At 43.8% G+C, this 12,618-nt stretch overlaps 1 protein-coding gene across 1 annotated transcript in view; it reads right to left on the bottom strand.

Moving 5' to 3' along the window:
- Positions 1–12,269, bottom strand: part of RNF150 (ring finger protein 150) — a 251,657-nt gene extending 239,388 nt beyond the window's left edge. Inside the window, exon 1 of the mRNA XM_042935429.1 lies at positions 11,786–12,269. Within this exon, the coding sequence (XP_042791363.1) occupies positions 11,786–12,269 (484 nt within the window). The remainder of the gene's footprint in view (positions 1–11,785) is intronic.
- Between the last annotated feature and the right edge of the window lie 349 nt (positions 12,270–12,618).

Raw genomic sequence — 12,618 nt, 5'->3', positions numbered from 1 at the left:
ATAGGGGAGCAAACGATTAGGGAAAGGATGGTTCCCTGAGCCCCCTAAGGAGGCACCTCATCAAGGGTTAAGTTCAAGTTAGGCAGTAGATGAATCCCCTTAGCACAGGCCCAGCAGGAATAGTTCTGTGCGTAGGATAAGAAATGAGGTTTTTAATGTCTCAACTTAAATCTTACATTCAATGTAAGGCAAATAAGGTGTATGTAATCTAGTCATTACTTCATCCATTAAGTGATCAATGCACCTGAAAACTATGGATGGGTACGGGTGCCTAGGTGGCTCAGCTGGTTAAGCGTCTGACTTCAGCTCAGGTCATGATCTCACGGTTTGTGAGTTTGAGCCCTGCGTTGGGCTCTGTGCTGACAGCTCAGAACCTGGACCTGCTTCAGATTCTGTGTCTCCCTCTCTCTCTGCCCCTCCCACACTCATGCTCTGGCTCTCAAAAATGAATAAATGTTAAAAATGTTTTTAAAAATATGGATGGGTACATATTCTACCTTTCATTTATCTGCTCATTTTCAAAAGACATTTACTGGATGTCTTTAATGTTCCAGGCTCCAGGAATACAGCAGTTAAGACCAGACCCTTGCCTTTGTGGAGCTTATGTCCTCACAGGGGAGATAAACAGTAATCAATTAATGAATGAAATGATAGAACAATTTCAAATGATGATAAATGCTATGAAGAAAAATAAGGGAGAATAAAGGAGGAGAGAATGAGTAGCAGTAAATAAAACAACCCCCCCCCCCCACCACAAAACTTTATGTGGCCAAGGAAAACTCTTGATAAAGGGAACGACTGAGCAGGGTCCGTTGATATGAAGGAATGAGCCATGTAAAAATCTGGAGGAAATCCACAAAAAATTGAGCGTGGTGACTGGTAACTCTCCCTGCCCATTTGAGTGATTAAATCCCATGATTCTAGCGCTACCACATTGGACTTTGCTGAAAGCTATTCCCCTCAGGGTACAGGTGACAGACGAGCAACCTGCATTTAAAAAATAATTTTGTTGGGGTGCCCGGATGGTTCAGTTGGTTAGTCGGCTGACTTCAGCTCAGGTCATGATCTCATGGTCTGTGAGTTCAAGCCCCGCGTTGGGCTCTGTGCTGACCACTCAGAGCCTGGAGCCTGCTTCAGATTCTGTGTCTCTCTCTCTCTCTGAGCCTCCCCCACTCATGCTCTCTCTCTCTCTCAAAAATAAACATTAAAACAAAATTAAAAAAGAATTTGGTTAAATAAGGGGGAACCAGATACAAATCTACCAGATATTCCTGTTTAGAGGTCATTCTCACATATTTCAGAAGCACACAGAGATGTTTCATGAAGAGATTTGCTATATAAATAGATAATAATTATATCAAAAAAGCTGAAGGGTCGGGGTGTCTGGGTGGCTCAGTCGGTTAAGCAGCCGACTTGGGCTCAGGTCATGATCTCACGGTACGTGAGTTCGAGCCCCGCATCGGGCTCTGTGCTGACAGCTCAGAGCCTGGAGCCTGTTTCAGATTCTGTGTCTCCCTCTCTCTGACCCTTCCCCGTTCATGCTTTGTCTCTCTCTGTCTCAAAAATAAATAAACGTTAAAAAAAAAAAATTAAAAAAAAAAAAAGCTGAAGGAAAGAGCATTTGAAAGGCCCCAAGGTGGCAGGAAGTTGGGCATGTCTGAGGACCAGAAAGAGGGGCGAGGAAAGAGTGAGGGGAAATGTGGCTGGAACAGAGGCTTGGACAGCAGGCAGGGGCCACACCAGACCCTGGGGGTGACAGCAAGACCTCTGACCTGGTTCCAAGTATGATACGCAGCCCCTGGGAGATCTGAGCAAGGGAGTGATGTCCTTTGATTTTTAAAAATTCATTCTGTCTGCTGGATGGGGAACAGATTGCAGGGAGCAGGAACGGAAGCAGGAGCGACGGCAGTCCAGGCCGAGAGCAGGATAGTTGGGATTCAGCTGGTGAGAATACGAGGTGGGAAGGCTGGAGTCCGAGTCGCAACATATTTCTTTTGACAATAATCTGAGCTAACACTACATGCTCACAGTGGCTACTCTGTTGTGTAAGTTCACAACAGTTCTGATGGATAACACACGAGGCTCATTCACAGGTGAAGACTCAAAGGCTTTAGGTTAATCACTTGCTTCCTGAGAGTCCAAGCCCTGTCTGCCCTGCGAGACTCTTAGGTCTTGACAGCATCTTTTCCACTGTGCTCAAATCCCACAAACCTCTATCACTCTCACCAATCAGAGGACTTCACATTTCTATCTCCATACCTATGATTCTTTATGTCTCCCTAGGCAAGTGACTGTCAGGGTTCAGACCCAGGCCGGCCATGTACCAGAATGGTCTTTCCCACCACCACCCTGTGCTGCCTCCCAAACTGGGTAATAACAATGATGACATGCCAAATGGGGTACTTCCTACTCGGTAAAAAATACCATGCTATCTCCACCTCTAATCCCAGAAGCCTATAATCAAGATAATGAACATTAAGGGACACTTGGGTGGCTCAGTCGGTTAAGCATCTGACTTCGGCTCAGGTCATGATCTCACGGTTCACGAGTTCAAGTCTCATGTTGGGCTCTGTGCTGACAGCTCAGAGCCTGGAGCCTGTTTCACATTCTGTGTCTCCCTCTTTCTCTGCCCCTCCCCCACTTGCATGCTTCTCTCTCTCTCTCTCCCCCTCCCTCCCACTCCCTCTCTCCCCCTCAAAATAAACATTAAAAAAAAAAGATAATGAACATTTAGCACATCAATGAAATTTCACCCAACTTAATTGTCTAATCATTTCTGACTCATCTTTGTACTCTTTTTGACTATTACAGAAGTTTGTGTGCTTTCTTGTACTTGCTGTATTTGCCATCTGTTTGTGTTCTTGCTGGTCTCCAAAATCTGGTAATTATTTGTGAATCACTAACTCATGTCTTGAAATAATACTTACTGTACACACCCTCATAGTTTTAATCACTATAATCCTGAAATTTTAAAAATTCTCATGTGGAATTCAGATATTGTCAAAGGAAAAAAAGTCACTATATCTTTAAATTATTAAGAACTAGGTGGGGCCGCCTGGGTGGCGCAGTTAAATGTCCAACTCTTGATCTCGGCTCAGGTCATGATCTCACAGTCGTGAGATCAAGCCTTGCCTCAAGCTCTGGGGCCAACAGCATGGAGCCTACTTGGGATTCTCTCTCTGCCCCTCCTTCACTCGTGACTCTTTTTCAAAATAAACAGACTTAAAAAAAAAAAACAACAACTATGGAATATAAGAACTCAAGAAGGACTTTAGATCCACCCAGTGAGGTGGCTGTCAACCCTGGCTGCACATTAGCCTCATCCGGAGAGTCCTCTGCCCACCTGACCAATTACATCAGAATTTCTGCAGGTAGGACCTGAGCATCTAGAATTTTTAAACTCCCCAGGTGATTCTAATGTGCAGCCAGAGTGGAGAATCACTGATCTAAACCAAGTCCCCCTCCAGGAGCCTCCTGCTCCTCACTTTCAACTGAAAGAAAACGAGAGCTGGGGAGGGGAGGCGACTTGCCATTGGTAAAGCCAATGTGAGGTAGAACCACAAATGAAACCTGTGTCTCCAAACACACTTTCCAATTTGCATTTCACATCCGCAAGACATAGATAAATGTAAGGGAACAGAGGGGTTCCGCTAATTGCCATCCTGATGACTCTATTACCCAAGCTTCATTTCTTCTGATTCTCTACCTTTGGTGTCTTGCCCCAGCTGCCAAACTAGTCTAGCTTGGAGAAAAGCTATGCTACAAGACTAGTAGCTCCAATGATTGACAGAGGTTCTTTCTCCTTCAACAGAGCCTACTAGTGAGTGAGCACACCTCTAAAGACCACGAAATGGGTTGCCAAAGACCTTGCTTTACAGCCACACAGGAGAAGCCTTTGACTAATTAGTCATATTCAGGAACTTGACCTAAGAAAGTAACCATGGACATGCACCCATTTTTAGGTACACAAGGATGTTTACGGTAGCATTGTTTATATAGGGGGAAAGTGGGATCATCATAGAAATATTGTGGAAACAAAGAAATTTCAAAATGTACCCTTAAATTTTAAAAAGCCACAAAACACGTAATATATCCCCAGTTCGGTAAAAGTAAATATGTATCCACATAGTGAAAAAAAAAAAGTGGTTGGGTTAAGGGTGGTTTTTGTTATCTTCCCTCTTTTTAAATGTTCCATATTTTCAAGTTTTTCTATAAGGCATATGTCTCTCATTTAAAAGAAGAGAAAAAGATATGTGTTTTCTAAAACAGCAGGACAAGAAACACATGTACAGAATTGTATTTGCAACTTATTTTTGAGACCCTTCTGCTTATGTCTTTTTTCCCTTTACACCAAGGACATGAACCAGGCACCTACTTCCTGCCACATTCTACATGCAGGATAAACATTTCAGTGGGAGAATCAAATTAGAATCTCCCTGACTTCCCTTATGTAAGTCAAAAGCTAAGAAAAATGTTAGTGTCACAGAATATTTCTTCATGACATGAGAGACCAATGCATTGACACAGTCCATCTTTCCAGTCTCCGGGTTATTTAACAGATCTTAACAATATTTACTAAGCATTTTCCATGCACCAGGGACTCTTCTAGGCTTTGGGAACTCTGTGATGAACAAAAGATGTCTAAAAGCCCTGCTTCCTGTGGGTCTTATATTCCGGGGGAGGAGACAGACAACAAACATGTTAATGAGAAGTAAAATGAAGCAGAGAGAGAGGTAGGGAGTGTGGAGGATGGTGAGTGGGGGAGGGGTGCTGCTACTTTAAATAGAGTAGCTAGGGAGTGCCTTCGTGGTGAGGTCACATTAGAGAAGGGATCTGAGAGAGGCAGCCAGTCTGGTGGGTATCTGGGAGGAAAAACATTTCCAGCAGCTTCCTGGTAAATAAAGGAGAAAACATCTATCCTATTCCACTATTCTTTGGGTCATCTGTAGTTACATTCCAGATGTAGGTTTAGTTAGTTCATAGCTACAGAATGGCCACATGAATATCTTCTGTGGAAAGGGGGGACCAAAGGAAAAAATTAAAGGAGAAAAAAAAAAAGGCATTTGTGCATGTCAGCTCTTGGGAAAATCTCAAATCTTTGCCTTTTCAGTAATGCTTAAGTGGACTATGTAAAAAGCCATTTATGATGGAGAAATACCAGGTCGAATTGGTTAAAAAACATTTCCTGGATCTTACCTAAAATATGTATTCCATGTACTCATTATATATCTTTGCCAAGGGAAAGGACATGCATGAGCCATATATTTAATACAAAATTATTTCTAAAAATCTTTAACCTATATTATGAAATATTCACATATTTAATATCAAAAAAAGCTAACAGTCTAATGCATAAGCCTTAACTTTATGACAAATGATGCTTATTTCTACTGAAAAAGTTTTTCTAAATACCACTTATATATTATGGAATAGACAAAAAATTTTTAAGATACTTACAGAAATCAATTTATCACCAAAACTTTTGAAGTAAAAGAAATTCAACCTTCCTGTCACAGAAAAATAAGGACTAGAAACATAATCATAAAATACTTTGACTCCAATCCATAAGCCACACTTCAGTTGAACTGTCAAGTGAATGATCCTTCAGAGTTTAAAATAAAAACTTACATTATACTTATAGACAAGGTTTCCATTGAACAGAACCACCATAATTGTAGCTTAGTGGAGAACAATCACACAGCACAAGGCGGCCTTTTTTCCTCTGGGTTTTATGTTCCCAACAAAATCCTTAAAAGCGGAGATCATCTGAATAGGATTTGAATTTCATTTTAACTCAAATTTAGCATCTCTCAATTTACACGATCAACTGCGCTGAATTCCAGCATCACTTCAACTCACGCAGCAGTAAGTGAAGATCCTCTTTAGAGTGTATACAAGGCAAAGCATCTCCTCTAGGGATAAACTGAAGATTTTCAGGGGCTATCAAGATATTAAATTCCTCATATACTAAGTTTTAGGTCCAGAAATGCAATGACAACGGCTAATGTCCTTTTCAAAAGTGGAGGCTGGGTCCTAGACAAATTAACATCCCATCAGAAGCATAATTCCTCCTTTCTATAAAACTAGGAAGCGAAGTTAAAAAGTCCCAGGTTCTTTCTAAATCTTTCCAGATTTTGTGGTCATAAATTCCTTCCTTTTTGAGAAGCCTGGGGACTTTTAAGAACAGAGACATCAGGAGAGAGAAGGATGGAATTCTTACGAAAGGCTGGAAGGGTAGAAGGTAAGATTCCTTCCAAATCCCCCAGATTGGTCTTTCTATGACCCAAACTAGTAAACAAGTCATACGGTCTCTTGAAATGCCCAGGCCATATTAGGTTACACTGCCAAGAATGTTATCTAACTCTGACACTGAATTATGGCTTTTAATAACAGAGTCTGGAATTCCTGGCTCTTGGATGTCTGGCTGCCACTAGAGAGACCAGTGAAGAGGTAGTTTAGTGCCGAATAAATAAGTATATAAATACTAAATGGGGAGGGTGAGATGGTTTGGCCTGGGAGATTAAGACCAAGCATAAATGATATTTTTCTCTTAAGATGCATACAGAGAAGCTAAGTGGAAAACTGAGGCTCAAGGGTTTCTTAAATTTCCAAATGATAGAGAATCATGAGTGCTTGGGCTCCAGAAGACCCTTAAGGCATCACCCAGTGGAAGCCTGTGCGTGACTCTCGCACTCAGCAACTCCACAGCACCCTCGTTCAGTTTCAATCTGAACACAAGAGAAAGCTTCACCTCCCAAGGAAGCCTCTCCCCTTTATGAACGGTTCTTCTATCCTTGTGAACACTTCCCTTTACTAGAAAAAGTTGGCTTTCTGTAATTTCTCACTGACCCTGGTTTGACTCCATAAAGCTGGGGCCCCAAATACAATGGCCTTGGGCTTGAGGCAGGGGCAAAATAAGTGGCACAGGCCAGGAGCCAGACCATAAGAGATGGGGCCGGGCCAACTAACCAGCACACTGCCCATATCAATGGCCAGCCACTCTCTGCTCCAGCTGCCTGTTGCCATGTGGGACACGGGTCCCTGCGGTCAGTTTTTGTGATGAAGAAAAGGCAGAAATCTGGATTTTAGTAGAAACAGCTTGATTTCTGAATATATAAGGAATTATGGAGTTCAAACAGCTTTTAGATATCAACTAATCCAAACCTCTCATTTTACAGAGAGAGAAAACGGAGGTCCAGAATAGAAAAAGTGACTGACCCAAAGCCAGTTACTCAGAGGGATATCTGGAGGAGGAGAGCCCTAAGCAGAAGGTCCCGTCTATCCCATCACAAAAATCCAGTGTGTGAGTCAACAGGGCATTCAGCCTATAGACTTGTTAGAGTATTCTGAAGAACTCACTTTAGATCATTTCCTGTATGCATTAAATCATAGTTTTTACAGTGTCCTTTCAAATTGAGAGAGAATACAGAGCAGTAGTTGCAAGCACAGACTTGGGAGACAGACTACTCAGGTTTGTAAGCCTGGTTCCACCACCTGCCACCTTCATGGCCAAGTTACCTCTCGTATCTAGGTCCTCAGTTCCTCTAGGTCTCAGTACGTCAGGGTAATAATAGTACCCATCTAAGCGTTGTTGTAAGAATTAAATGAGCTAATACACATAAGGTTCCTATGACATGCCTCACACAAAATAGGCACTACATGGCCAATATTATCACTTCTCACTTGATCTTAGCCAAAAGGCCGAGAAGCAATAATATTATCACTTCTCAAAGAGAGAACCACAATATACTAAAGAAAAGAGTCAATGCAAACATACCAATTAAAGGAAAATGTAAAACACATTCTAGAAAATTATGAGTCCCATAAAAAAGTAATTATAGCAGCTAGTTCCTTTAAAGAGGTTAAGGCAAAGGTAGACTTTACCAATTAAAATAACGGCCACAAATGTAGCAAGAACCCATGAATTAAAACTCTTAGGGGTGCCTGAATGGCTCGGTCAGTTGAGCAGCGGACTTCGGCTGGGGTCATGATCTTGTGGTTTGTGAGTTCAAGACCCACATCAGGCTCGCCGCTGTCAGCACAGAGTCAACTTAGGATCCTCTGTCTCCCTCTCTTTCTGCCCCTCCCCTGCTTGTGCTCTCTCGAAAATAAACATTAAAAACAAATTAAAAAATAAAACTCTTAGCACACACCGACACAAGAAAGTGTCAGTAAACCTCCTGTTTTCTCCTCCCACATTGGACAAGTGCTAGAATACATGGGATAGATCTCATCCTGGGCTCCTCCTCACCAAGCTGAGCTTACCCTCTAACCAGCTTAAGCACCTTTTCCATTCCTCCATCTCTAAGTACTATTAGGGACCAAGTCCCTCAAAAGTTCTTCCATTCAGATAGATGTTTAGTTTTCTCATTTCCCTCTGTCTGCACACTAGCAAAGGACAAAGACAGTAAATACACGCTCTTAAAGAAAGGAAAAAAAAAAAAAAAAGAATCATTCCTACAATGTCACAACCCAGTCACAAACTGTCTCCATACACATAGATCTACCCTGTTGACCATACAGGTCCCTGCTAGGATGAGATTACAATTTAAGCCAAGACAAAGCACAAATGCAACAGGAGAATCCTTAAATGTTCAACAACCAACAGAGGGAGGTAGAACACTCTGTCTCCAATCCCAGAAGCCAGACAGGAACCAGCACAACTGCTCTGGTCTTCAAAGCATGGGAGGGTCAATAAAGAGCTCTTCCCCAGGGCCGCTATGGCCTCAGTGCAGCCTAGAGTTCTTTTGATCCAGTTTATGGATAAGCGTATCAGTGTATACAGTGCTTCTAAGGGTTAATATTTATTGACTTCTATGTGCCAGCTACAGATGTAAGCACGGTCCCATCTGTAAAGGAAATATCCAGTATAGGCAAATATACAGAAAGTAGATTAGTCATTGCCTAGGGCTGGGGGTCTGGAGAGGAAAGAGGAGTAACTGCTAATGCACACAGGGTTTCTTTTTGGAATTAGTGGTGAGGGTTGTACAACTCTCAGCAGAGTAAAAGCCATTAAATTGCATACTTTAAATGTGCGAATTGTAAATGAATTCTTTCTCAATAAAGCAGTCATATTTTTCAAAAAGATTTGCAAAAACCAGTTACACAGTAAAAGTACTAGTGTATTCAAGGAGAATCTGTGTCTTTGTGAATGAGAAACCATAATTGCAGAAGTGGCAGAAACCCAAAATTATTTCAGCAAGAAAAGAAAAAAAAATCAGAAAGAAGTTTATATGGAAAGGGTAACTGACTATTTAACTGAATTTCAAGACAGTGGGTATGTCGGGATCATGTCACTCCAAATGCATACCTATTACATGATAGGTGGTGTAACTAAATTCTGACTTTCTCACCTAAAGTTAGCAGTTCCAAAAATAAAGGATTTAGAGGAGAGGTGAGATTAAAAAAAAAAAAAAATCATGCAAAGTCTGATGTTAGCTTTTTGGAGACTCTGAATTTAAAAGTTTACAAATGTAAGGATCCTCTGGATCCTTAGGAAGACGGATCCACATCTAAAATGTATACCATTTCCTAAGATGAATTTAGAAATAGGACTCCAACTTAACTAGAAAAAAGTAAAGCCTTCAAGTTCTGGAGCTGAGGGAAAGACAGGGACAGACAGATCAGTGATGGCATCTCAGCGTTTGAAACTCAGGAAACATATTTAAGAGGAAAGTGAAGGGTTTGCCAAGCTGCACAGTCATGTATCTCCTTATAATGAGACTTTAGCAAAAATCAATGCTATCTCTGACTGAAGTGTCTCCTAATGTGGCAATATGTCAAATGATAATTTAGAAGTTTCATAGCTATTAGCAAATACAGTGTTAACACATTTTTGGAAACAGCATAATGAAACTAGAGAATTTTGTTTACATTTTCTAGCCTCTAACTTTCAAACTATTACTAAACCCTTTATTCCCACTATGTTTATGCTTATGTCCCACTAAGCATCATTTGTATGGAAAATCAGCTTTCTTTAAGAACAGGCAAGTCATCAATTGATCCAATGTGTTGGCAGTTCTGGAAAACCTTTTTAGACAGGAACAAATGATGCCTCTTTCTGTTCAAAGAAGCCAAGTTTAACATTTCATGCATATGCATAGAGAAACATTTAAAGAACCCCGAAAATTAACTAACAATCTTTTTGGAATTTACAGAACAACAACAACAACAACAAAACCCTCCTCACAACCCCTAAAATCAAGGTTTAAATATTAAATGTTTATTTAAAGATACTTTATGTGACCTAAAGTGATCTTCCATAGTCCTCCAAATCCCTGAATATCATAAAGCTTAAGTAGTGCTCCTAGGACTCAATGTTGGGGTACAATCTGTTCCACCACAAAACTGTTGAGCTCAAGAAAACATATCAATTGCTCCCAAATGCTCTATCATAGCTTTTCTAAAAAGTGAACTGCCTCTCTTCTTCATTAATTAAGGGACTGCATTTTCTGGCCTATGTGTTAAAAGCACTGAACTTTCCCCACTCCACCTGTTTGTGTTAAGGTTGACAAGTTCCTTGTTGAAGACAGCTGGTGTTGATTACCAGGGACAGACCAATTCTATACTTCATTAACAGGTAATACAGCTCTCAGAATAAAACCTTGTCCCCAAGAATGCACCGCCGCCCCCCCAACAATACAGCCAAAGCTTGGTATTCCATTTCAGTAGCATAACTGTTTATTAAAACCTGGCTTTTAAAGAAAATGACATTTTTGATTACACAACTGTCAGAAAATGCATCTGTCATTTCTATTTCCTCCCCCTCCTTGGGGATGCCACAGCCTCAGCCCAGGAACCCCTCTGGGGAAGGAGGGCCCAACTCAAGGAGGCCAGACTGCTAAAAGTAGCTGATTATGCTGACAAGGCTGGAGAGGACTTTTTTTTTTTTCTTTTGGTTCCTACCTCGGAAGCACTGGCATGTCAGGCCTAAGGGTAAATAAATACGAGTTTGGGGCAGTAATCTATTTCTAGCCCTGGCACCCTGCAATCATTAAGAAAAGCTTATTCTTTCTACCCTGAAATCGCCTCATTCTTGCCGGAAAGAAAATCTTCAGCATATTTAACCTCCCACTCAGGCAAAGGATAATGAAATACTGGAAAAGTAGGCATAACTTTATGGCCACCATGCTCTTCTTGGCAGGTTGAGGATTATTTACCATCGTGTCTCCCTGTCAGCTTCTCCGACTGCCACAGAGCACAGGACTTTTATTATTATTTATGATGTACGTCAACCCAGCAGGGGGGAAACTCTTAATCTCCCAGAGCTGAAACCTGACTTGAAGGAGGAAGTTAGCGGCGGTGAGCTGCCAGCACCAGTAACCCTACCCACCGCCTGACACAGAAACGCCTGCATCAGTAGTATACCTGATGCACACACGGGTGCAGAGCTGAGTTATCAGATCTACTGGTTCCAAACAGGTGCGGAGCAGGTCCACAACTGAGGACAATACGTGAGCCCTGCCCCCAAACTTCACCTTCCAGATCCTTCTCGGAAGTTAGCCCACCTCAGCTAACCCACGTCCGACACTTGTCTAATCCGAACACACTCTCCGGTCTTGGTCCTCCTTCCCCCGCGATCCGATTAGTCCTCCCTTCTTTGTAAACCCCCTCGAAGTAACGCAAAGCAAAACTTAATAGGTCCGAGGAACAGAGATGCGTCTTCCGCGCAGACCTCCCAGAAAGGAGCTAGAAGGCGGGCGCTGGATCCTTCTCGGAGCCTCCATCCCCTGGGGCTCCCCTCCCCCCCGCCCGCGTCCGCCGCGCACCCGCCCGGGCCACTTACCTGCATGGGACATGGTGATGGTCTCGTTGGTGTTGGAGCCCACGTTAAAGATGACCACCGCGGAGGCGTTCTGCAGGAAGGCGTTCCGGATCTTATCCTTGTACGTGCAGTTGCCCTTGGGGATGAGGGCTATCCAGTTCTTGCCGTGGGCCGGGGCGGCGAACTTGGTGTTGGGGTCGCAGGCGAGGCGGTCGTGGGCCGAGCTAGCCATGACCACCTCCCCGCGCGCGTCCTGCTTGGGCGAGTGCTCCCCGTAGCGCCCGCACTCAGTCTTCTCGGTGTGCAGCTCGGTGCCGCCGCCGCCCGCCACTCCGGGCCCGGGGTCCGGCGCGGGCTCCGCGTAGGTGATGTTCACGAAGGCGGTGTACCATTCCTCCTTCTCAGCCACGGTAAAGTCCAGGCAGAGCAGATGCACGAAACAAAAGGAAAGCAGCCATGTTGAGAGAGCCAGACTGCGGCACGCTTGGATGAGAGACATTGCCATCTTTATCCGCCGGGGCCCCCTCCCCGCCCCCCGCGCCCTCCCCCCGCCCCGTCCCTCCTCCCCGGCCCCGGCCAAAGCCGGGCCGGCGGCCTCTCCTCCTCCTCCTCCTGCTCACTCCCGGGCCCGCGGGCCCGCGGCCGGGACGCGCAGCCGCCGCGGGGGCCGGATTCCGAGCGCGGGGATGGCGCCGGCCCCTTCCCCTTTCAGCTGGAGCTTGGCGGTAGCATTTCGCTTCACGGGTGCTTGAGGGGCGCGGGTGGAGGAGGCGCTTGGGCTTGCGGAGGAGTCCAGCTGCCGAGTGTCCAGCTCCTTGGCCCGGCTTCTGCTTCTCTCATAGGGGTGGCAGGGG

Source organism: Panthera leo, chromosome B1 (assembly GCF_018350215.1).
Source record: "Panthera leo isolate Ple1 chromosome B1, P.leo_Ple1_pat1.1, whole genome shotgun sequence".
Taxonomy (NCBI): Eukaryota; Metazoa; Chordata; class Mammalia; order Carnivora; family Felidae; genus Panthera; species Panthera leo.
This window is presented reverse-complemented; position numbering and strand designations above follow the sequence as displayed.